The sequence below is a fragment of the Physeter macrocephalus genome, chromosome 11 (assembly GCF_002837175.3).
Source record: "Physeter macrocephalus isolate SW-GA chromosome 11, ASM283717v5, whole genome shotgun sequence".
NCBI classification, from domain to species: domain Eukaryota; kingdom Metazoa; phylum Chordata; class Mammalia; order Artiodactyla; family Physeteridae; genus Physeter; species Physeter macrocephalus.
In genome coordinates this window covers 50,477,550-50,504,408 of record NC_041224.1, presented here as the reverse complement: position 1 = coordinate 50,504,408, position 26,859 = coordinate 50,477,550, and the positions used below count along the sequence as shown (strand labels likewise).

At 33.9% G+C, this 26,859-nt stretch overlaps 1 protein-coding gene across 13 annotated transcripts in view; it reads right to left on the bottom strand.

Moving 5' to 3' along the window:
- Nucleotides 1-26,859, bottom strand: part of TCF12 (transcription factor 12) — a 399,044-nt gene that overhangs the window by 52,725 nt on the left and 319,460 nt on the right. For 8 of the 13 annotated variants that reach the window (XM_055087984.1, XM_028496361.2, XM_055087983.1 and 5 more), the window contains 4 exons: nucleotides 7,323-7,428; nucleotides 6,152-6,291; nucleotides 5,726-5,870; nucleotides 4,994-5,058 (listed from right to left, as the gene is read on the bottom strand). In XM_055087984.1, the coding sequence (XP_054943959.1) occupies nucleotides 4,994-5,058; nucleotides 5,726-5,870; nucleotides 6,152-6,291; nucleotides 7,323-7,428 (456 nt within the window). Of the gene's footprint in view, nucleotides 1-4,993; nucleotides 5,059-5,725; nucleotides 5,871-6,151; nucleotides 6,292-7,322; nucleotides 7,429-18,306; nucleotides 18,678-26,859 lie in introns of those variants that run through there. The other 5 variants (XM_055087985.1, XM_028496359.2, XM_055087989.1 and 2 more) reach the window with 4 other exon arrangements.

Here is a 26,859-nt window from a genome sequence, read left to right as displayed (position 1 = left end):
ACCTTATAACCTACATAAAGCATTATATCAAACAAAATATTTTTTTCATTTTCTGAACACAGCTTGTCCTTGCAAAAGGTCCTTTCTTAACTTCTCCCTGATGGAATTCTGTAACACATCAAAGCCCAACTCAAATGTAACCTCCCCACTTACACTCATTTTCACTTCCCTTATATTCTTAGTGTAACCTGTTACTTCTCTTTGGTATTTTACTTCACACTATGCTCTATGTTACCATTTTTCTATCTTCTCTCCTTGACTGTAAGCTCTTTGAAAGCAGGGACCTTATACTGTTCAACATTGAATCCATCACTGTCTGTCACTGTTTTGCACAAGTAGGTGCTCGATATTTAAAAAAAAACAAACTTGAGCGATTAAATTGCACTTGAAATTTGCTACAATACTTTTTGATCAAAAAGCAGAATTCAGTAAATAGCAGTTTATCTCAGCATTTATATAGTGGGGTTCAGTAACAGGAATACCAAGGGGAGAAAAAGATACTATTATAAAGATGAATTCATTTACAAATCAGTTTTATGGTATAAGCTTTGAGAACAACAATATGGTAATGTTCCAATATTTCTGAGAATTAGTGTTGATGTACTAAGCTGTCCATACCACATCGTCAGGCAGGTATGGGCTTCTGAGGATATAAGCAGACTATCAACCCTTATTTTCCCTGATAACTCTGCCATTACAGCTAAATAATCCCTAAGCACGTGAAGGACTGGTGACAACTTCTTTATCTCAAAGAAGGAAATTTATACTTTAGAGTATTCTGTAATGACTACCTTGCAATGACTAAGCAAAATGATGTTATATATAAAATGGGTGTGGGATCCTAAAAATCACTGTGAAAACAGGAGAAGCAGTACCAAAAGCATATCAACATATAATTTCTGGTGTTTTTATCAAAAGCACCTTCTCCATTTGTACAATAAAAGGCATTTTCTCCACTCACTCATCACATTTCCTGGTTCTATTTTGCCCTAAATTAAAGTGATGACAGACAGAATTGTTACTAATACTTTTCCTGAACTGACAGATAGCCTGGCAAATTACAGGACTTTTTCTTGTCCCTTTTACTTTCATAAAAAGAACATGTATGTGGGAAGGGAGCAACAACATTAAAAGAGCAGAATAATAAAGCCTTTTAGATCACAGAATCATGTCATTAAACTTCACTTCTGCGTATTTATTCTATTACTAAATGACACACAAACTATACTTATTCTACAGAAACTGTTGTGCTACTTTAAGAAATTCTAAACATAAGGTTTTACTTGACAAAGAGCATTCTAAATCAGGAATACATTACTTTTTGTACTTTCTGACCTTAAAGAACTCCTAACATAGATGTTTCAAAGAAAAAAAAGAGAAGGAAAAAAAATCAGTTACTTAAAAAATGGGGATGGGAGTGATTTAGAATCTAGAGCATAAACACAAAGTAAGAATTCATTCTGCATGCAGTCCATGGTCCTCATACTGTTAAGTGACCAATGATGAATAACTCCCCATACCTTCTGCCAGGCTTAAACGGTAATATGCCTCATTTTACTGCAACAAATGAGGCTCCTCCTCCTATCAGTCATGGTCTATTCCAATCAGCAGGGTGCCAATAAGCCAGAAGCTAATGAAAAGGGCTTCAGACAAAAAAGAAACAATGGAGTGCTCCCAAGCCCAACCTTGGAACTGCGAGCCCAATTTTTTAAACACTACAGTGCACATTTCAGTTAATCTTTATTATGCTAATGTTATTGAGTCTAAGGAACAAAGAAACTTATTTCATGAATTACTTTTAAACATCAACTTCCCTGAATTTTCTTTTCTTTTGTTAGAGACTACTGACCATTTAACTATCTAGATTAAAACATACACACACATACATATACACAATACACACACATACACATACTCTCCCTTTCCTTTGCTCTGACATAAATTATCACAAAGAAGTCTGATATAATCAACAAAGTTCAACAGTCTTCTTGTTTGATCTCCTCTAAATTAAAGACCAAGTGTTTTGATATGGTATTAGGCACTGAAATAAACCAGATGTTTCTTCTCTATATAACTCTCCATGGGCACAATCTTAAAGGGTTATTGTTTGGCAGACGTTCAGGGAAACACAGAAATGGCACGAATATCCAGACTCTCCTTTCCCTCTATCTACCCCAGTTTATTATCTAAACTAATGCATAATCCATAGGGCTTTGGGAACTCTGTGTAAATACTTTCATGTACAATTCTCTTTCTAGCTATCCTGAGATTAAGACCACAATTATCCAGGCTTAAACCTAAAATAAAGGAACCTTTGCGAATGTATTATCTGGCCTTACATGTTTAATCACCCAGTATTCTGTGTGCTTTTTAATACATAAACTGAAGAACAAAGGTTGTAACCTCTGTTTCACACATGAAAGACCATCTAAGACATATATCAGACATTTGGGGAGCTATTAGAAATAACTTCTAATGACAACAGCATGGCATTTCTCCATCTAAACCTAGATGCTGTATTTAAAACGTCACATTCTATAGAACTTAAAATTTCAAATACTTATGGTCACCATTTCCAAAGATCTGTAATACCTAACATCAAATTCTGAGATGCATGTCAGACTCTCAAATGTAATCCTCATAAAATTCCTTCTCCTCATCTCTTCTAATCCCTCCTATCCCCAATGTATTTTTTTGTCTGTTTTTCAGGACATTCTAAGAGCACTAAAGTGAATGTGAGTTTGTAATGGAAGTTAGAGAAAGAATGTGTTTGGGGGAGGTGTCTGGTGCAGAGTGGGGCAGGAGATGGATTGAAGGAAGGGATCTGAAGTGTGCAGACTATGGCACGCAGTGATGGAGCAGATGGAATGCATCACCGTCAGCTATGACAGAAATGATTTATGGAATGACCTGGCTGCTCCTGCCTAGTAACAACACAGGATGACAGAGCTGAGTTTCCATGACAACCAAAGCCCACCCACTAACTAGATTAAACATTCTCCCCTAGCTTCCACTCACACTGAATTTAGATTTTCTTTTCCAAATGCCAATTGGTTTAGCTAGTATGTTGGTCGTAATATGGGAGAATAGTCAAGGACTTGAACGGTAACTGAAAAGGAGCTTGGAGGACCACTGAGAACATCACCAATTCCTGCCTGTCTGCCAAGGATCCTTTATGGAAGTTTTCCTTGAATAAAATAAACAAAAACTTTTGAGAAAAAAGCCCCTGAAATGCAGGTTATACTTTTTTAAGTTGCTTAGTATCGAAAGTTCAAATGTTATTTGTCTTTCTACCTGTGAAATATCTGCTACTGGATTCTTATAGAATCAGGAGAAGGAATTGGCAAGTCAATCAAATACCTGGGAGGCACTCATTTAATATTACAGAATAATTTTCTTCCAAAGAAGGTAGTTTTCATCATGTGGAATAAGTCCAGAATAAGTGAGACCATTCCCTTTAATCCTCATCAACACCTGGTAAAATAACAGTCACTGTACCAGTGGTCTTTCTGGAAGTGAAGCTAGTTAGATCAGATCTAATCTAATATCTAAGCTTTACCCTTCCTAGCTTGGTGATCCCTAGGGCAAGTTACTTAATCTTTCTGAGCCAAAGTTACTTAACCTTTTAAACCTTAGTTCCTCATCTGTAATGTGGGAATAATAATGCCAACCTCACAGGGCTTTCTTGAGGATTAAATGAAACAATGCATGTAAATACTTAGTATAGTGCCTAGCACCTAGTAAGCATACAAATTACAGATGATATTTTTGTGGGTTTTGTTATCATCATCATCATTTTTGTCATATGATGCAAGACTGAATTCAACAAACATTTACTGAGCTCTATTTTGTGTGAGCCACCACTATGTGGTAGATGAATTTGACTTGGCTTCATTTCTCAAGAAATGTGTACTGCTCTAGAGTAAGGTTTATTTACAGAAACCATTCACAAAGAGGTTTATCTCTTTAAATTTCAACAGTTGCTTCCTACTACTCACACATTAAGTGGTCTGCTTTCCCGATGAACAGCAGCAAATGTGTTTGACCGAGTTAACTGCACTTCATAGTAAGACATAAGTAACACAACTCTGTGAAAATTCTGAGAGGCATATCACTCAGGAGGAAAAAAGAAAGGAAGAAAAAGTCTAAGGAGAAACTTTAGAAAATGCAAAGCAGAAGTGCCTCTTAAATAATTAGATTTGGAATCTTTATGGACTATTGGTAAATGTTCTCCCAAAAGAATGGATTTCGTTTCAATGTTTTAAGGATCATATATTAAAACCGATCACTGCCTTTATTAAAGCAACTCATTGCTTTGTCATTAACATTCTGGTGTGATGTAAACTACTTGCTGAGGAAAATACTATGGGATTCCTTCAAATTAGTTTTACTCATTTTAGCGTGGGTTCTTCAATGAATCTGTTTTTTTCCTTTTTGGAAAGGCTCCTCATCTCCTATGTCTTAAATGAATCAGCAGCAGATGCCTATTTTTTCCTTTAAAAAAAAATATATATATAAGATACCTTCCATGTTAGAAAAAAATCCTTATAAAAGCACTTCCTTCTCTGGATCAGAAGAATAACTGAGTTATGTTTCTTGGTTCCACTTGACTTATTTTAATGGGCAACTCACAAAGTGTATGTTTAAAACTAATAAACAGATTTAACTATTAACCTCAGTAATCTGTGCTTTAGATTTCAAAATGCCCAAATTTCTTTTTCTTTTCCCTACATCTGTTGCATTAAGACAAAAACAGATATTTAAATTGAAATTAGAAGGACAGTTCTTGTGGGAATAGGGTGGGAAGGTGTTCTCGTCAATTATTTTAAGGGCAGTACAAATCAATACAAACCGAAAATAGCTCTAAATGAGTAATGAAGTGGTCCTGTTATAACTACACCCTTTAACTATGACGCATACTGCCCACAAAATCTAATCGCTGCATTCAGCAGTGTAAAAATCATTCAGCAAAATATGTAAATTCAATACTCACAGATGCCAAAGCTTTTCCAAGTGCATCACCTGTCTGTGAGCTTCCAGCAGCATTTCCTCTGGTTCCTGAGTATTTCAAAGAGGAAAACAAATCAAGAAGTTTAGCAGGCAAGCAGGCATGCTTTTTTAGCACTCTGCCATTATTTCAATGGTGTTCTCCTCTGTTGTTGCACATCTGTCACAATAAACCTGCAAATACTCTGCATGTGTTGTATTTAGTAAGCTAAAGTAAAGATGGGCTCCTTACCAGTTTGTACATTAATGAAAATCAGAAAGTTTCTTTTCTTCCTTTCTTTCATTTTTAAACTCAATACTAAAAAATATGTTGAGTCAAAAGGTACAAATTTCCAGTTATAAGTTAAGTACTGCGGATGTACATGATAAATATAACTAACACTGCTGTATGTCATTTAGGAAAGTTAAGAGAGTAAATCCTAAGGGTTATCACAAAGAAAAATAATTTTTTCTATTGCTTTAATTTTGTATCTATATAAGATAATGGATGTTCACTAAACTTACCGTGATAATCATTTCATGATGTATTTAAGTCAAATCATTACACTGTACACCTTAAACTTATACAGCACTATATGTCAATGACGTATCTCAATAAAGGTGGAAGAAAAAAATATGAAAAGAACAAAAAAATATATATATGTATTGAAAAATATGGGATTCACTACAAATCGCCAAATTCAGTTTTAGGGAGTTTTGCCAACCTAAAAAAGCTCACCTAGGATGCTATCCGATCCATTGATGGGAGGGGTGTGTGAGGCAGCAACATAAGGTGAACTGCTGGTACTGGCACGGTGGAAGCTGGACATTGGTGGAAGACTTGTGTTTATGTCTGTTGGTGAAACTGAGTGTGGAGGATAACTCTAAAGAAAGGGGGGAAAGAGACATGATCTATTAAATACATTTTCTGAAAAATATGCACATATAACTGGGCAACTACTATAACAGGTTAAAAAGAACATCATAAATTAGCAGCTGAAGAGCACTACTCTTGTCATTTACTTTTTCAAAATGCATGAAGTAAGCCTAGAAGTATTTCAAAATTCAGAAGTTTTGGCAGAATCAAATCTTACACTTGTAAATCCAAAAGAAACACAAGTGAGGACAAAGTGTTGCTGCATCCTAGTCATGTGTTACAGCCTACCAAGCGGTCATGTGAATGAAGGCTGCCATAACTACTGGATTGAGACATGTGGGAAGTGGAGGTCCCCAGAATTCCACCAAAACCAGGCTGGCTCATCCCATTTGATGAACTCCAAAGGTCAGAAGAATTGTGGGTCCCATCTAAGACAAAAAGAGAAATATAAAATTTTCCTTAGCCAATATTTTTTCTTTTATTTTGATGATGCTATAAAAATTCAAAGGGTACCCTCCAGATATGTTTTTCCTCCCCTTTTCAACCTAGTCTTACATCTAGTTTTCTTCCCTCCGAACTGTATAGTTACTATGTTAAATGAAGGAATAAAGCTTTATAGTTAGAGGGAGAAAAAGTAATCGAAACTATAGTAGGCAGGTCATTATAAAAATCCTCACAAGACCTAAATTCATATTAGGGAGGACAATAAAAATTCCAAATCTGGTGATAGGTTGGATTTAACTTTTGGTTAAATGGTATACCCATATACAAAAAGTTCTTTATCTATGAGCAATGTATATTATACCAAACATTCTCAAACTAGAATAAAGAAGTTTCTCTTACAGAGAACCTAAGTAATGGATAATGACTATATTATAGTCAGCCTTCAAAAGAAATGTGTTAGCAATGACTTCACTCACCAATGTAAAGTCAAGGAACCATTTATGTAGTAATTTATTGCTCCCATAGTCCAAAACCACAGAAGACCAAATAAAAATGATTTGCTAGACAAGAATGAAAGGAAGTGCAACACTTTTTCTCTCTTAAAGTCTTATTCTGTTCTATGATATTCACTTTTCATTTGCACTGATAATTCTAGGGGTGATATGAATCTGTAATTTAAACAAGAAACTAAAATTGTTAATAGCTTTTATACATTTAAATCCTAAAATGAGAAAGAGCAGCTTTACTCACTTTTCTCAACTGAAGTCCTTTATAAATTCAATCAATATTAGATGGGCACTCCAATGCTTCGCTGAATAATCCAACTACATTGCAGTCAGCAATGATTAGCAATAGGAAACTTTAAAACTAAATTTTAATTTGCTTCAGCCAAACATATCTAGATAAAAAATGTCTGAACTTCTATACAGATATTCTTTCCTCACAACTTTAAAATATTAGCTAATATAAAAGACATAACTGTTGTAGTACTTGACAACTATTTGGCAGTACTTACCTTGCATAAAGAAAGTGCTAGCAAACATACTGGTTGGTGGCTTGGGAGATGGATAACTAGGAGATTCACGGTTGAAGTCATCTGAATTTGGGGATGGTGCATATACCTTAAAATTAAACAGGAAATTTAATTAAAATGTAAATGACTGTCATACACCTTATGTAAAATGTGTTACATTTCCTGAAGGGCCTAAAAAGGCCTATCCGATATCTAAAAAGGCCTACCACAAATCCAAATAAACTGCCTAAATCCTCATAAATAACATCTAACTTGGATATTATCTACCTGTTTGTTTTTAGCTGATTACTAGAGAAAAAACTATTCTAAATATCCCTGTAATGCATCTTTGTGTGACAATTACATCAGGTGGTTGAATAAAGTCACAAATGTTGACTTTGCTTACAAAACACAAATCCATATAGGCTCATGATTCAAAATATGATAGTGGAAACTAATGTCTTTTGAATACAGCATGAAATAAAATTTGTTTTATTTTATGAATTTGTTCATAAAATTCATTCTTTTCACTGTTACAAGATTTATCAAAATCAAAATGATTTAGATTAAATGTTACTATTCTTTACTACTATTAAAAGTTAACTGTGAAAAGCACAACACAATTGTTCAGAAACTTCCTTAACTTAGTAGGGTTGGCAAAATTAAAACCAAGCTCTGCTCAGGGGTTTTAATTCTTTAATTTCAAGTAAATTTTCAAGTCTGGCACAGCTTTCAGGAAACTCTCATTTAATTTGTCAGAGCAGTATTAATTTCCTTTGGTAAACCTTTGCTTCAGATAAACAAAGTATGAACATTTTGAATTGGCAAATGGCCAACTCTGTCATTTCTCTGGAAAACTAAATGGGCATCCAAATAACTGTAATAATCAAAACATGATCAAACCATTCTCATGATGACTACTGAAACCAAGAAGGAAAACAAGTAAGTAACACTTAAGGTGATACATGGTCTATTAAAGTAAAAGTAAACCAGGAGTCAGGAAGAATGGAAAGGTGTCCTATTGTGAGCAGTGTATGAAACATATTTCTTGTGTTTAGTCTGATAAGGGTACATCTATTAAATTTTAATCCAAAATAAAAATTCAAAGTGCTCACTTAACGTGGAAAAAAGTAACTAGCTCAATAAAATTATGGGAGCATGCGTAAAAAAAAGCATACACATATTTTTTGCATAAGCACAGAAGATTTCTGGAATTACACATAAGAAACTTAATGGTTACACCTCTGGACTTATAATTGGGGAGGAAAACATTTGCTTTATGCCTTTCCACACAGTTTGATATTTTTATCAAGCATACATTCCTATACACTAATAAAAAAGTGGACGAAGCACACACAGATTAAAATGGGAGACAATTTTTTTATTTACATAAGCTTTCATTTATTCTTTCTCTGAGGCATTAACTAACTGTAAAGATTCCTGGCAAATTACCTAACCTTCTGAGACTCAATTTCCTCATTTGTAAGATGGTGCTAACATCACCTGCATGGGGGGGCAAGGGTTGATGGGAAGATTAGATGAGATAACACATACAAAATGTTTAGGGAATTCCCTGGCGGTCCAGTGGTTAGGACTGTGCATTCTTAATGCTGAAGGAACAGGTTTGATCCCTGGATGGTGAACTAAGATCCCACAAGCCGCGCGGCCAAAACAAAACAAAACAAAACAACCGCCCCCCCAAAACAAACAAAAAAACAAACAAAATACACGAAAACAACCTGGATTCCTCAAGATGGCTAAGGCGCACAGAAGGCTCGAAAATGTTTAGCATGGTAACTACTCACTAAGTATTAGCTAATAATATCATCTTTCTAATTCTTATAAGAGCAGTTACACTGCTACATATTGTCTCTGTTTAGTACTCAACTGCTTGCTATCTCTTATAGTTTTTGTCCGACATCATCCTACTTATATACAGTTCACCCTAGATAAAAGGTTAAACAGTTCATTTTTAGTCTTCTTGATAGCCATGCTATTACAAGCACAGGTGTGTCTTTTTAATGGACTGGCATTCAGGTTAGTTTCCTACTTCTTACATCCCAGAGGGGAAAACACATACTTGTGGTACCTGAGAAGTTTGGGACAAGATATATTCCTAAGAATTACCCAGAAGGATCCTAGATAGGGGATTACGCATTATACATATTAAACATATTTTTCTAGTTTGGTGCTATTACATAAAGACAGAGTTAGAATGAAAGAATTGGATATACACAAATGTGTTTGCAATGTATTAGATAGGCTGATAGGCAGGAAAAGTTTTCAGGAAAGGGATTTTGTACTTTTTTCTTTTAATCAAGTTTCAGCATCAAAATTTAGCTTTAGCTAGATGTCCTCTGTCCCCTTTATAATACACAGATTTTTCCCAAACTATGTTGAAACCACAAACAACAAAAAAGAGATGTAGAAAGAAAATACAAATGAGAATAAAATTTAGAAGACAGCATTAGAACATGTTTTTGTCACAAATGCTTAGTTACTATGTATACCATCACTGATCTGAAAGTATACAATATAAAGCTCTCTATCTAGGTTATAGATTGAAACAGTATGTAAACCTCCCAATGATACTTATGAAAAACTCCAGTTTTGATGTGTCATTTCACACAAAAAAATCTACATAATTTGTCAGTTAAAATTATATATAATCTTTCAATATATATTTATTTATCCTTATTTCTATTCAATTCACTATATTCATACAAGATAAACTTACACTTTAAAAATTTTTAAATGTATGCAATTACAAAAGCAAAGAACTTCTGCTGATTTACAGAACAACTTTTGCTGACTTTATTGATTTACAAATCACTGTAAATAAAGGAGAATATGCTGATCAGATAATGGTTAATTGATGACTATCCTGGAAAGCAAGAAAACCAAGATAAAACACACAAAGCAGAAGAGGCTTGCCTGCTTGCCTACTCATATGTAAAAATTTTGAAGCTGTATTGAGAACACAAGGCTCATTTTAGGGCAAAGTTGTTTTTAATGTTAGTCTCTATAAATAGACTTTGAAAAAGATAAATGGACTTTTAAAGAATAGATCTTATAAATGAAAATGGTAAAAACTCTAAACTACTATAAGTTTATCATTTATTTACTAACATAAGTTCAAAGTTTTTATCATGATAAAAATGTTTTGAAAACCATGGTTCTCAAAGAGGCCCATCTAACAGCATTTCTAACACACGACAAAAAACTTTACTTTTGGTATCTTAACCATAGCTTGCAAAAACATAGATGCAATGTTATGAAGCAGCAGTTGTGCCAGTTGCGATTTTTCAGATCAAAGAGTTCTTGCGGCAAAGCACAACTGATGTGGTCTCAAAGACTTTATTAACTCCAGATGTAGGGAAATAGTCAGCCAATTCCACAAAAAGAGCAAGTCTCTTTTAGTTACAATCAGTACTGGCCACAAATTAAAACCAGACTGCTTATGTCATCTGATCACCTGCACATAGATGCCAGTTTTTTCCTAGTTAATGATCTAATCACACATTTAAATCTTAAATATGATTTTGTATCACAACAAACAAAATTAAGAGAAAGGAATATGTGTGCTTAAGGTGATTAAAATCTACCAGGAGTCACACTATTTTAAAAAGAAACAGAAAAAGTACAATTAAGTAATTTAAGATGTTCTATTGAAATGTGGTAATTAGAAATCTTCTTTAGAATTCTAGTCTCCATTTCAGAATGTTAGGTTCAAAGTAGGTATCATGTGGGAATGTCCTTCTTTCTCAAGTACTTAATTTTTCTCTTCCAGGAATGGAAAAGAGAGAAATTTTGAGTGTTGGGTGAACAGAACCATAACATTTACCCCAACTTAAACGAATATAACTGAAAATCTAACAGATACCTCCCTTTCATTGTTAAGTATGTTTGAAAAGAATAACTTCACAGTAATATCTCTACTGTCCTCATCCCATCAACTCAAACTTACTTTTTAAGAGTGACAGAGTACTTCAGGGATGAATATTTACATTACTCTATACAGTGATTACACAATTATCCTTGGAATGTTTTGGCTCATAAAACCAATTGGAGTCAAGTTAGCAAAAACATTCCTTTTTTTCCTGCTTGGGTGATTCAGTTTAGTCATATGGATCACCCCAATTCAGGGCAGTCCACTGTCTGTTTAGCTTTAGAGGCTGGAGCTGTGCACTGTGCTCTTGATTTCAGTGCATCCTTCCTGTAATTAATATTGGAAACATCTCTGCAAGGCAGAAAGGCATGATTTTCTGATAGTTGTTCAGCAAAGATGAAAAAAAGTAGAAGCTTCTGCTAAAAAGATATTTTTTTCTTTTTATCTTGTCACATCCAGTGATGAGTTAAAAGATGATGCCATTCCGTATGCTTTTAAAAACAGATCCAAAGCCTGTGTGGTAGCTGATATCTTTAAATGTTCTAAATGATGAGGAAATGAATTGGGAATTTTCTTTAGTATGTGAGAATAGCTCGCTATATATCTTAATTAAGATACCCTTCCACAGAAAATGAGAGGAATCCTTTAGACGGGCACTGTCCAATAGGCTTCTGTAATAATGGAAATGTTCTATATCTGAAAAGACGGTAATGTATCTGTCTGTACAATACAGTAGCTACTCATTACACGTGACTACTGAACACTTCAGATGTGGATAGTACAAGTGAGAAACTGAATTTTTAATTTTAATTTAATTAATTTAAATAGTCATTTGTGGCTACTGGTTACTATATTGAACAATACAGGATGAGATCACTCTTCCTTACCCACCAGTTTAAAATTAGATAAATTATTTTGAAAGAAATATTCTAGAAGTCTCATAAACTCCAAAGGCTATGAAACAAAAACCAAAATTCTTAAACATTTTGGGAATACCTTTATCTAATTTGGAAAGAAGACGGAGAAGCTTATCAATTTTTCTGAACATGCTCTAACACAGAAATTATTACCGATATTTCATTACGTTTAGGCTTCTATTAGCTCTTTTGTCAAGATGGTTTGACTAGGAGTTCTCTTTAAGTTCCAATATGTTAAATACCATAAACACTTTAATGCTAACATTAAACCTCCAATGTGTGAAAATTTTATGCTAATAGCATGAATCATCTCCAGCATAATCTTTATCAACTTACCAAAATAATAAAGCAAAACAAAATCATTTGGCTAATTTACCCTACCATCATAATTTTAAAATAAAAATGTGATACTATATTCAGGAGCATACACTTAATTTATCTCATTTTATGTAACTATATTTTGTATTAAGCAATAAAAATTTTTCAAGATTTAGCTGAGTATCTAAAACCTGACAACTAACAAATAAACAAAACAGCTCAGGTCACTGGAAAAAAAGAAAACCCCAACCCAACTCAAATTCTAGCTTTAAAATCTGTAATTAAACCTCTGGGCCACTGCTTTTAAAAATAGGCACATTTAAGGGTCAACACTCAAAAACTAAGAAAGAAAAACTAGGTAATTATTATAAGAATTTTTTAGTTACTGCTGGTCAACCTATGCAAGTTTCACACACAATAATATACATAAACAGTTTCCTTCTACCTCTGCATTTTGTGGGACCTGAATTTACTAAAAAGAGGCTGTTTAAAAAAGAGTAAGTAAAATTTCTGCTTTAAATAATTGGACTCACTGAGATAAGAGTGCTAATAAGTAAGTAAAAGTTAAAGAAATTTTAGTTTAAGAAATTTAAATTTAAATTTAGTTAAATTTAACTAAAAGTTAAAGAAATTTCCTAAAAACTATTCTCTGTTGATTTTTCTGATCATTTTGGATCCATTGTTTTCTATGCATATTGACCTTATGCATAAACTCAGATAAAAAGCATATCTTTAACATAAATGTCAAATCTTAAAGTTTCTGAAATTCAGGGCTTCCTATTTTCCTGGTTCTTTCTTTAATCAAAATTAAAACAAGCACAACCCAAAAGAAAAAGACATTTAAAAATTTAAGTACATGAAATATCAGTCTAACTTAAGAATCTGCTAATATCCAAGAATATTTAAACAAATGACAAATTTGATAAATATCTCAATGTTTTCAGTATTTTAATATTACATAAAAGCAGTAAATTTTGCCATAAAGTCCAACCTACTACTCAAGTTTTTATGGTAATTCCAAGCCTATGGGGGGGGGAGGAATATTTATATAGTTCCAATACTAAATATTGTAAGAACTGAAACCAAAGGCATCATAAAGCAAAATGTCTGAAGTAGGACTAACTCAGGGACACACAAGCTATCCATGAAAGATTCTTTTCATCTAATTAGTTAGCCTGATAAAAACACAACTTAAATTTCTGTAAAAGGCATAAATATATTTTCATATTTTCAACACTCATAAATAAAAGGACCAATATCTTTTCCCAATAATTTCCGGAGAACGTTTAGGGGTGAAATAATGTAAAATTTCCTTTCTAACAACGATAAGAAAAAAGAATTCAGCTTTCAGTACAAAGCAGCTTAAAATCAATTACTACTGCTGCTGTCTAAAAGGTATAGTTGAGTAATAGTGGTTTTCAAGTGTGAGAATTTCTTCTTAGGTAAGTCAAGCACATTTTAATTAATCTTAACATCACTGGGCATATTTTATCAGTTCTTTATTGTAACCAGTATCATTTTTATAATAAGCACAAATTTTTTTCCTGAGAGGTAAACCATGGAATTTTTAAGGGACTGGGTTTGAAACTTGTATGCTAGGATAATGTACTGAACAAATCAATGAGTGTCACTTCTTCGCTATCTACACTTTAAAAATATTTAGACCCAACAATACAGCACCTGATCCCTTTCTTCAATATGTTCATGAGCTAGTGGAAAGGGACATAAATTTCCTTCTAAAAGATTAATAAACCTGACCAGTGACAATGTACTCTCCTGGCAGGGGCTTAACTTCCTGGTATTTGTGTCCACTTGAATCAAGAAAAAAAGACCTTCTTGGATTCACACCTAGAATATAGTCTCATATATTTTTGATAAAGAGAAAAAAAAATCAAAGCAGATTTAAGCTAAACTCCTTGTCATCCAATGCCTTTAGCATTCTAACTTCAGAGAATTCTTAAATGACTTCATGTTTTCCTCATCATACAAATGTTAGATTTAACCCTACTGGGCCCATAGACAGCCTGGAAATTCGAATTAATTAATTATATACTTTCCTCTCTCATGTTAATTAGCAGTAAATCCCCAATGGAACAGAAATGTAGCTCTATATACTCTCATATTGGTTTCTGTGTTTTTATTAACTGAAAATGTTTATTTGAAAAATAAATCTTAGAAGAATTTACAACGCAATTTCAGCTACTTGCTGCTCTAATTCTTATAATACAAATTATGTGGGGAGGCAGGTGCCAAAACCATGGCTATACCAATTTTCACTACTATGAGTTCTATTAGAAGAGGCATGCTAATTTCCTGCATTTAAAAACATATCTAGGATAGTTTTAAGTTCTTCATCATAAATAGAAACTAGTAAAAAGCTGCTTGACTGACCGTATCAATTAGCATTCATAAAATTGTAAGTCTGATCATATATGCAAAATATATTTATTTGTAAGAATGGCCTAGTGTTTTTCTCAGTGACATTTTCTTTCCAACAGAGTACTCTGATACAACCAGTAGTCAGGCTAAGTGAAATCTGGCCCTTTGCTATGGAGACTAGTTTACTTGTCCTTGGATGATAGCAAAGAGAAAACCTGCTCTTAGGAGACAGACCTGGGTTCAGTTCTGGCCTCAACACTTAACTAGCAGGGTGGGGCTTAAACAAGTTACCTAACTTCCCAGCACCAATTTTTCCTTACTTATAAAAGGAGGCTAGCAACAGCTAAATGACAGAGTGGTTATGAGAATTAAATGAGGTAAACATAAAGTCCCCAGCGTAGCTCCTGACACAGAGTAGCCCTTATGATCATGTTAGTTCCTGTCTCTTCTTTCCCAGATTCCATACAAAGAAGGTGAATATTCAAAATGTGTTTCTAAGCTTGAGTTTTAAAACTTGGATTTCTGTGTTGTCTCTAATAATATTAAAATAATCCCCTGAAATAATGAAAAGAGCATCATGTCTGTACTTGCTGCAATTTTTATACCTGGAACACTTTGTAGCATCTTCAGTTCAAGGCCTAGAAAATGGAGGCTGATGAGATCAGAGGAAGGCTGAAACTCCAGAATCCCAAGGTGAAGAGAACAGGAATCCTTTCCTCCCCAAACTTTCCTTCCTTTACCTCTAAGACTTTCTACCTTTCTGCATAAAGGACACAATTGAGTCATATCAATGAGAAAACTGAGTGCAGGCCAAGTTCTTTATAAGTAAGGAATCTCAGAAATCCATTATTCCTTGCTATTTTTCAAAATTCAAAAAAATAGATAATATTCAAAGTGATTTTAAGTCCCCTATTTATCATAAACACATATTAATATCTTATAGCATGGTACATAATACAGCTACACAAAAGCTACATGTGATATAAAGCATTAACCCCTTCTCTTTTCAGATAGTGGGGAAAACAGGGTTAACATTTTTGCCTTCTCTTTTCTGCACATAGATGCCCAAGCCTCTTATATTTCCAACAGTACAATACGGCCACATAATCTTAAATAACAAAATATGAAAAGGCTCTTCTCTTATTAATCTATTTTTTCCTAGAGTCTGTTCAGTCTATTTGTTAAATTACCCCAAGCATCCTTAAATATATGGAAATCAACTTGAAAATTTAAAAATAAAAACCGGAAAAAAAAGGAAAGCATTTTCTTTAAGCCCAGTATCACTCAGGATTTCTCACTCTTTCATAATACCCGTAAAAGGATCTTAAAAATGAAATCAAAATATTAATATTCAAAATATAAATCTGTCCTATCATCTTAAGATAAATTGATAAAATGGAGTTAAAGAGTGAGCTTAAATTTAACCGGTTCATTATGAGAATTATACAAAAATTCCATAACTCAAGTGAGGAAATACATTCACTTAGACTCTGGCAATATTAAAGTGCTAGTTTTTACTATAAAGCATTGATGGGTAGACATTTCCCAATATATACAAAGATGAGGTATTCACCAGAGTCTTTGGATAATATAATTACATACTATACGATTTTCTTATTGAAGAGTTAGAATAATAATAATAAACTAGATGTGGTAAAAGTAAAACACATATAAGACTAAGGGCTTATGATACAGAGGACTAAGAAAATATATCATCCTTTACGCATTTTTTAAGAACATAAAAGTCACCTTTGACCTATATCAAGCACAGGCTATCAACTTTCAGGCTACACTTTTCTAACATACCAGCCATGTCATCTACCGTAAGCCTGGAAATACTTAATACGATCAAAGCTGTCCCCCACTCCTCCACCCCCAAATGTAGAACAAAGAGAAATGCTGTAATAGAGTGATCTGTGCTCTTGAAAGAATAAAATCTAAACTCAATCTGAGTTATAGTCTCTCTGCTTCAGGGGTCCTGCATGATTAATTTTACTAAACTTGCACACACACCATTTTCAGACTATTTTACTTAGAATTGGACATAAAAGAAAAAATTTTCACATTTGAAAGACAGTTGCCAAGGATATTACATAGAGATCAAGTTATTTCACTTATACTACCCATCTAAATCTACCTCTCACATTCTCCAAAGCTCTGTTTATATGGCTAGTGTGAACACATACTTTTTAATGAGTTTAAGGATATTTTGGCTTGATTGTCATCTAGTAAGAAAGCTTACTGAAAAGTTAAGAACCAAATGCTAACGAAGTCCAAAGAGGCCTTACCAAAGCAGTCAGAGAACGAAAAAGTGCTTTCATTAGTTCTCACGTACACTGGTTAAAGTCATATGCTACTTTAAAACATTTTCAAGTGGTAAAAAGGGAAGGGACCAACATAACTGACTGTATACCTATTTCAGGAAAATGTGATTAATTTTTTTTATAACTTCAAACATTAACATTAAAAATGCTTCCACTCCTGACCAAAAAAAATTGCTAAAGTCATTTACGTATTTAATAAAACACCTGAGCTAATACATTGTCTTGGAAAAACTGAGGAGGAAAATAACTGAATTCCTGACATAAACCCAAGATTGTTATTCACTAGTATAACATTTTTATGTTTATCAACTATCTTATAAAGATAAGTCCTACTGAATATTCCAGAGAAGTTCACCTTCTTTTCAGAATACACAAAATCCTCTGACTTAAAGATATTTTTGTAGAAACATACTAAGTAATTAATACTGAGTAATTAATTTTAAAAAAACAGAGAAGTTTTACTCAGCAACACAGAAAGGTATTATTTTAAAACATCTACCCATGTGCTATAAATCGACCAGAAATACATTCTTTGGAAAATGTATAAATGCACTCTTTGAAAAATAGTGATTTATTTTATGAATCTGTACAGGGTCAAAAATTCTAGTTTGATTGGAAACAGATGGTATCTGAGTAAAGTCAGGCTCCGGACCTGAAACTCCAAACAGGAAATACGGCCCTCACTAGCTGACTGCTTCCCTAATCATTCCCAGAGCTTCATACTTGTTATTTTTATGAATATCTAAGATGACTTTCATCTTTCCCTTCTATCTACAAAGCATCAAGTAACCTTCCTTCTTTCTCTCTCTCTGTTATATATGTATTTTACATGTAGATTATATGTTTACAATATAAGAAAACATTAAAACTAATGTACTTTCAAGCTCATTACTAGTAAAGACATCAGGCATTAAAAAAAAATCCCACAAATTCAAGTTTATTTTCTATATTATTGTAAAAATAAAAGCCAAAAACTACTGAGTAACTGTGTCAAGGACAACTTTGCTAACCTTACTTACTACAAAGAAACATACAATCTTAACATATTACAGAAAATGATAAAACAAAACCTCACAGGTTTTAGTAAAAAGTAATTAATCTACCCTCCTTTCCCTTAAACAAACCAGTTAGAAGCTATCTGAACAAAGAAAAAGACTTACCGTTTTTCCATTGTAGTAATACATCAAAGAATTGCTGCCCATTCCAGGGACAGGATAAGCACAATACATGTTGATTTTGAAAATGTTACTGTTTGCAGCTAATGCACACAGCTTCTCTCCAAGACATACATCCACACAGCCAAACAGAGTTAAGTCTTCAGCACTATGCATCCACACATGATCTACTCAAAAGGAACTTATGCAAAATAGGACTGAACCAACTCACGGAGCAGAGAGGGAGGGTTTGTGCTGTAAGTAACCTCTTTCAGTCTCTATCGAGTCCTCACACTGGTGGAGGATACCAATAAGACAAATTTTGGAATTAAAAAAAAATACAAGTCACAAGTGCTAAATAATAAAAAGTGATACAGTGTCCTGGAGATAAAAATCCCAAGGAATTACTAATATTGTCATATATACAGTATATATGTCTCTTTCAAAGAAAGACAAACTGACAGATCTGCTAACCTATTTTTAGTTTAAATTAGAGCACTTGTAGCAGGGAAACCTAGCTTGCTACACCTCTAGCAACATTACCATCTGGCATGGCCTACAGTTGCTTCTAACTTTGATAAACACATGATCAAGCAATCAGGAATTGGAAACACTGAATCATGTGTAACAAGAAGGATCTAAACAGTTAAGCCTTGTACAAAGTCACTTCCTGGAGAAAGCGGACCTGTCATGTAAGTACCTCTAAACTAGCTAGAACAAACCATGATTTTTTATGTTATAAAAATGGTATGGAAAGAAATTTGAAAGGAACACATTTCATGAAAATCTCATTCCAACAATTCAAAAAATTATCTTGAAAATAAATGATCTGTTTTTAAAACATAATATTTAATATAGGTTTTCAATTATAAAGCTCCTTAAATTCCTCACTCATAACACCAATTAAAAGTTTATCATGAACTGCATTCTCCTAGAATATGTACTAAGCAATTCAATAATTAAAAAGAAAAAAAACAAGGTTTTGTTTTCCCTTACATAAAAATATGAAAGGCTGGTATGTATAGACAAAATGTGCACTGTAGCTAATAAACTAAAAAACATTTCTTGGAAGTCTTTTCTCCAAGTTCATTACTGTTCTTAACTAACACTTAATATATTCATATTTTTATGTTAATGTTCAAATTTCTCAAAAAGGAAAAATGATCAATGTGGGAATAAACATCTCATAGATTTAAAAATTCATTATACTTAGAAGTCAAAAGGTCTTAGACATTGTTTTGCAAATACTTTGTTTCTCACACACAAACATATTTCATTATTTAAAAAAATTTCAATTTGTCTTTTGGTGTGGATTCTAACCCAGAAAAACAGAATAGCAACTTTTCTTTCCTCTCATTTCCCCCCATGAAAACCTCTTTGTACTATCTTTTCTCCCTGTGCCTTGCAGGTTCTCTCATAACTGTTAATCAGAGGACAGCTCACAAACTGCAAAAAAGGGACACATCACTTTTTTAAAGGCACCTTTCACGAAGCAGAACTGCTCTAAGGGAATATTCTAGGAATATTAAATAAGGGACCCCCAAACCCCCCATTTTTATGAAAAATATTGATTAAAATATAACAATAAAATCGAATAAGACAATAAGGCCAGCTAAGTTCATAATGTTTTAAAAGCTGATGGTGTTGGAATAACAATAAAACCTCCCCACACTCTCCAGATATAGAAAAGGCTAAGCAGCAGCTGCAAAAGAACATCACTGTACAGCAGACCATTAAAATGCCAGTCTGCAGAGTGGCTTGTAACTTCCTCCCTCCTGAGAGACCACAAAGACCCATTTCAATCCTTAGAGAACTGTGTAAAAAGCGTTGACTTACAATTAACAATGCCATGCCTTAAAACCATTCAAGTAAATTTTAGTCTTTTATAGACATAGTGTCTCTCTGACGGAACAGCTTAAAAAAAGGAAAATCAACCATCCAAAATAAAATTTCCTTTTTCCTTAATGAATAATAAAAAAACCCAAAAACTTAGGGGACTGGGGAAAAAGGGCAGCCACAAAGCACTTCAACATTTTCTTCCTACAATCAGTAGGAAGCTCAGCATCAACCTGAGAAAACTTTTATATATTGATTAAAAAAAAAAATCCACCTACAGTAGTTAGGCTCGTTTCTTTGGGGCTTGCCAGAAAAGAGAGAGTACTATGATGTTTATTAAAACAAACAGCATAATGTAAATCCAGCTATGCAATCTTGGCTATTAAAGCACAATGAAAATTTGAGTATTGCATTAACAGTTCTTTATTTTAGAGGCAACTATATGGTATTCTGAAAGTAATAAACAAATATCCAAGTTTAAAAAGTCCAGAGTAAAACCAGACAGTATAATACTCTTTTACTGTTCTAAAGCAGTTTATTAAGGAACTGGATAAGACCTGCTATTAAACCTGAAACCTGAACTTTGAAACATAATAGTTTCTAAGCAGAGCTGAGTAATTAATTAAAAGCTTTTGCTTCTACTTTTCATTCCTCCTCTCAAAAACACAGATACAAAATTCATACATGTGCTTAAATGTAAGACAGAGCCCCCCCTCCCTCATGTACCCAACACAATCACTTGGTATACACTACTGCCTAAACTGAGGGCGGATGTAGAAACGTGAGGGAAGAGAGAAGAGGTGGGGGGGGGGAGCGTTTACATACATATGGCATTAAATTTATTCCTCAAAAACAGCGTATCATCAAGAAAACTGGTGGTAATTTAAATAAGAGTCCTGTATTTTACTCATATGCTATGGTAAAGTCCTTCAAGTTTGCTACTCCAAAATAACATCTTTTTGAAGTCTGCCTTACCCAAAAGAAAGTAAAACTGGTTGATGTAGACATATTTTTAACAGTTACAAATTATCTTCTATGATAAAGTCCTTTTTCTCTTCCTCAAAAATATTTTTTTAAAAAAAATCTAATTTAATCTATGTAACAGCTGCAGCACAATTTTTTTTCTTAAGCAGAATCATATTACAGGAAAAAAAATGCATATAGATGGATCAAGTGCTGCTCTAGTCAATGCAGTTGTTTAATCTTTGCCTCTTTTTTTTGAAGGAACATGTCAAGGGTTAATCCTATGACTCAGTCTGACAAAACGAGTCAGCTGGAGACAGGGCCACTTTTTAAACCTGATTTCAGACAGACGTGCAGCCTGCACAGGAGCTCTGAACTGTCATGCACTTTTTATACTGAATTGTTTCCACGTAATTCTACGTAATCACTTATGTGTTAGTCTAAGATTATGTGATCTGACTCAATATTCATACTACCTAGTCCAACAATCTAAAAACTCACCAACTTTTATAGCAAAATGGGCATTACTGTACACACTGGCAACATGATTAATGAAAATGTCAGAGAACCCTGAAAAAATATGACTTGGAGCCATACATCTTTTATTAGCAAACTGATTATTCCTGGTTTGAGGATTACTGCATTTCACTGATTTTAAAATATACTTCCCTGCCTTCAATAGTTCAGGATGTGATGTTTATTGCCATTCCAACAATCATCAAGCACAGACCTAAACTAGATAAGAAAAAGCTATTATGTGTTTTGCCTAAGCAATTTACTTCTTTCCAGAAGATTTAGGAAAAAACGTTTCCAAAAAACCTACTAGGTAAGAGACCTTCTGGTAACTTCAGTTTAAATTCCAGGCCCTTATTTCCTTCTTATTTTTCTGTTGACTGGGAAACAGATCATCCTTGGAGAGCTATGCAAAATTTCCTGGGGTTACCCATGCAATATTTTAATTTATTTTATTAGCTCTTCTTTATCCCTGATATTTGGATTGCTATAACTCTCAAATCTGTTTTTTAAACTATCTTAAACAAGAATGTTTCAAGAGTGACTTAAAATTCTAAAAAATTTTTAAAAGAAAATTTCAATTTAACTGAATTACACGTCTTGAATTAATTAATTAATAAAGGCCAGTTAGTGGTTAATATTATTGTATATTTTTCTAAAATAAGCAGGCAACATTCCAGTGTCCCAAAAGGCCAGAAGATCTGGCTGGAAAAGTAAATCTAAAACCCACTCATAGGATTCCTCATGAAAAGTTTCAACATTATTTCTAAGTGAATCAATTCCTGGAATACAAGACTTTCAGAGTGAAAAACAAAGCTAAACAAAGTTCACATGTGAATAATTCCATAAATGAACTCTATATACTCCTGCTTTATGAAACTCAGTAAATAACTAATACATTATTGGTTGCAAGGGAGATGCGGGGTGAGGATAGGTTTAAGAGGATAATAAATAAGAGAATCTACAAGTAGGAAGATACAAAAGCAAAAGACCCTACCCCAATGTCTCCTCTTCCTTATTTAGCATGTACAAAGGTGACTAGTAAATGAATACTGTCTCCTAAATGTGCAGTAAGACACCAAAAAATTCCAGGTATTATATCTGAACATTATATTGCAAATTTTTCTAGTATATGCTGCTTTGTAAATAAAGTCACTCCTAAGTGTTCAGGAAGTTGGTCTTCTGGTCTTTTTCTAATATTTAGAAATATTCTTTTTCTCACAATTTAGAAAATTTACTTTTGCAAAAAATAAAGCAAGAATATAAAACTCTAGCGAAATAATGCATCCCTCTCAAACCGATCCACTAACAATCAGTACCTATTATTTAAACATAATAATGCTCTTTATCTGAAATCATATAATGCATCTTCTAACTCAACAATATTACTCTCATCGACCTTGCTGATACTAATCAATCAGCAAAAAGGCTTCCAAATACTGTCTTTCCACTGTATGAAAATATTAAAAATCAAAGACCTGATTTTCTGATCTTTCCTCAGGTGATATTTTGAAAAAATGGTTCCAATTATGCCTTAGTTGTGCGTACCTAAATCCTAGCCAAACCAATAATCAGAGTTATAATACAGATTGGTCTGAAAACTGGTACACAATTTACTAGGATATTGATTGGAAATGAGGAGCAATCAACCCCCCCCCACTTCTCAAGAGTAAAATTCATGCTGAAGTTCACAAATCATATCATCTGTCTCAGACATAGGACATCAGATTTCTTATCATCTCTTTACAAAAATCTCAAGCCCAAACATGAGTTTTAGAAATGCTTAATGCTTATTAACAAAATAGAAAACACCTATCTGTATAGCCAATGTAAACAGTCAGCTGTATAAACTGCATTTACAGGGCAAAAGAACACTTGTTTAATTCCCCTTTTGACAACCATATGACCAAAATGAGGATGTGTAAAAACAGCCATACCTCCTGGAGGAGAAAAGCAGATAAATCTCTTTCTGAGGTAATTAAATAGTATCCCTCTGACATCAACATGAACAGAACTGACAGATCATACTTCTAAAAGGCAATCATTAAATACCCCTTCAAACAAGATAGAACTACCATTACTGAGAATATATAAAACATGAAGCAAACTTCATGTTTCTCTTGATCATGAACTCACTATGACAAAGCAGTTTTCCTCGAAAAATTAAAGTGGGGAGTCCCCCTCCCTAGTAATTCCTGCATCTCTTTGCTGTCCTTTTCTTTCCCCATATGAATTGCAGTTTGTCACTTCTCATTTACCACTTGAAATAACACAGTAAGAGAATCATTAACTATGTTGCAACTTGATAATTTTCCTGCAGATGGCTCTATAATCACAGCACTAATGGTGTGTGTGCGGGTAAAAAAAAGTTGAGGAGAGTATCCAGGTTTTAAAATTCTTTAATAAACCAGCACTTCTGATGAGCTTTCAAGACTGGGACAAGGTATTGCACTATTGACTTATTAGGTTACAACAAAACAAAAATTAGAAGCAAACAAAGCTATTCTTTTAAACCATAAAGGTAAACAATTTGATCTTGGGTCCAGTTAGCTCTCCCTTAAGGAAAGTGCTCCCCCGGTTTTTTATTTCTTCTTTGACCTGTGTAATTATTTTCTTCTGAGCTGGAAAGTACCAGATCCTTTCGATTTATGAGAAATGGAACAGTACCATGATATTCTACCCTATTTTAAATTTATTTTTAAAGAGACCAGAAATAACATCTGCATCTTACTTAGCCCAGAGCCATTTCAAGAATCTGCAACTGAAAACTCTAAATAACTTATACATTAAGTTATTTCTGGCACCCAATCTATGTTTTGTTCCAGTAAAAATTCTTGCTAGTGGTAGTAATTTTTTAATACTTTATACCTCTAATTAATTAAGTACTGAGTATCTACCAAATCATCCTGCCTCATATTTGTAATGATCAAGTAACAAAAGCAGAGTTCATTTTATCTATACTCACTGGAAGAAATCATGCAGATCCTGAATTTATGAAAAGACCCATTTTAAAAAGAGAATGATTTCTAACCATTAAATTCTGGTGACCAACTCTCAACAAAAGCCAAGTAATACTTCAGTCTGAAAACATATATGAGGATGGTATAATAAACAGGGGAGGAAATGGGAGATAGTGTCAGTTCAAAGCAAAACAAAAGGTTCAGTAACGCTTACTTAGTATGCTTCATTGGTAAAGGCAGTATGCCACCCCAACAAGTGTTCCTTACCAGACAGATTGGGAAACACAGTCACAAAACTCTGAAAGAAGAAAATGTGTTAAGCTACTTGTTCTATGCATCTCTATCACAAATACTTATAGTAGGGCAGAATAATTCTCCCTACCACTCATTAGTACTCCGTAACATGAGATAAGCTGCTCAGGTTCCAGACACTGTGGCGTCATACCATATGATGAAAAAGAGCACTAAACTAGGAGTCAGGAGACAGGGATTCAGGTTTTAGCTCTGCCTCTTAGGAGGCATGAGAGCTTAGGCAAGGTCACTGAACTTCCCTGAGTCTGAGTTTCCATTTCTGGAAAACTCAGGAATTAAACTAGGCCAAACATTTCCTAGCCATTTCACCAACAGTAAAACCTTTTATTACCTACTCCACCCCAAAACATTGAATTCATATTTTGAAAGATTTTTGTCTCCCAAACTTTTTTTGAGTTATAATGAATATTTTTCCCTGTTAAAAAAAAGCCATGCAACTCCCATTCAGAACTTCTGATGAAAAGGAAAATGAAGCATTGCCATGCTGAGCTGAAATAATTCTAGTGAAAGAAATCTGATAGCACGGATAATTTATTTCAGTAAATTACATAATTTGTTAGGTTTTCTGAAATATTTACATTTTGTATTACTAATTTTGAAGACCCAGGTTATGACTCACTGGCATAGATGATACCTAATGTCCACACACCAACCTTAAATTGTATTTTTATAATCATATGTGCAAGTGGCACAGTTAAAAGCCCAGAGCCTCACATGAAATGAAAGGTTGATCAGATAAGGAATCAAAAACATAATTATAACTTCTCAATTCTAAGCTAAGAGTCCAAATGCTTGTATTCTAGTAACATTTATACATTGGCAAGTGAATTACCTTTACAAGGGGTTTAGTTATGTATTTCTAGTAATATTTTCATTTAAAACTAACATCTTTTTAAATAGCTCTGTAGTGTCTAGGATAAAATGGTAAAAAAAATGAAAAGGGTTGACATCTTACCAATAGGTAACAACTCTTACCTAATTCTGTCATCTAATTAGCTTGATAACAATTTTGGTTTCTTAATAATGTGCAGTTCGATCTACAGGTCAGACATTTTATGTTTAATACAGCACCACCGGGAAAACAAAGATTTTTGGCCATATTCTTTAAATAAACATGTAAGCCTCTACAGAGATGGCTTTGTTATAATTTAAGCAGGCAACAAGGGTTAAGGAGACAATCCTTAACTTAAGAGAGCCCATCTTAACTGTAGGCTGTGGCTCCTGCACTGTTCGGTAATAAAGAAGTTGGGCCTGTGATTTGCTTCTTTGTGCCTTTCGGCTGGATAATTTAGTACATCATAAAAAAGATTGTTATGTGGATTATAAACAAAAGTGCCTGTAATGAATATGTAGGTTGGATAGTTTACAGGGTATAATAGAAGAATAAAGGGTGAAAAGCATGTAGCAGTACCACAGTACCTTTACAGCTGTATGATCTCTTTTCTTTTTAAATTTATTTATTTATTTATTTATTTTTGGCTGCGTTGGTCTTCGCTGCTGCACGCAGGCTTTCTCTAGTTGTGGCGAGTGGGGTCTACCTCTTGGTTGTGGTGTGTGGGCTTCTCATTGCAGTGGCTTCTCTTGTTGTGGAGCACAGGCTCGAGGAGCGTGGGGTCAGTAGTTGTGGCTTGTGGCTCTAGAGCACAGGCTCAGTAGTTGTGGTGCACGGGCTTAGTTGCTCTGTGCCATGTGGGATCTTCCCAGATCAGGGCTCGAACCCGTGTCCCCTGCACTGGCAGGTGGATTCTTAACCACTGAGTCACCAGGGAAGCCCCAGCTGTGTGATCTTGAGGAACACTGGGTTGCTCTAACACTGGTTATTTCAGACTGAAATGACTGATATATTAAGAAGATTCAAACTGTGTTACTATTGTTAAAATTGGAATAAAGATCATATGAATACAGGATCACAATTATTAATGCTAAGTCCACACATGGAAAACCAAATTCAAATCCTCCTAGCTGTGATGTATCT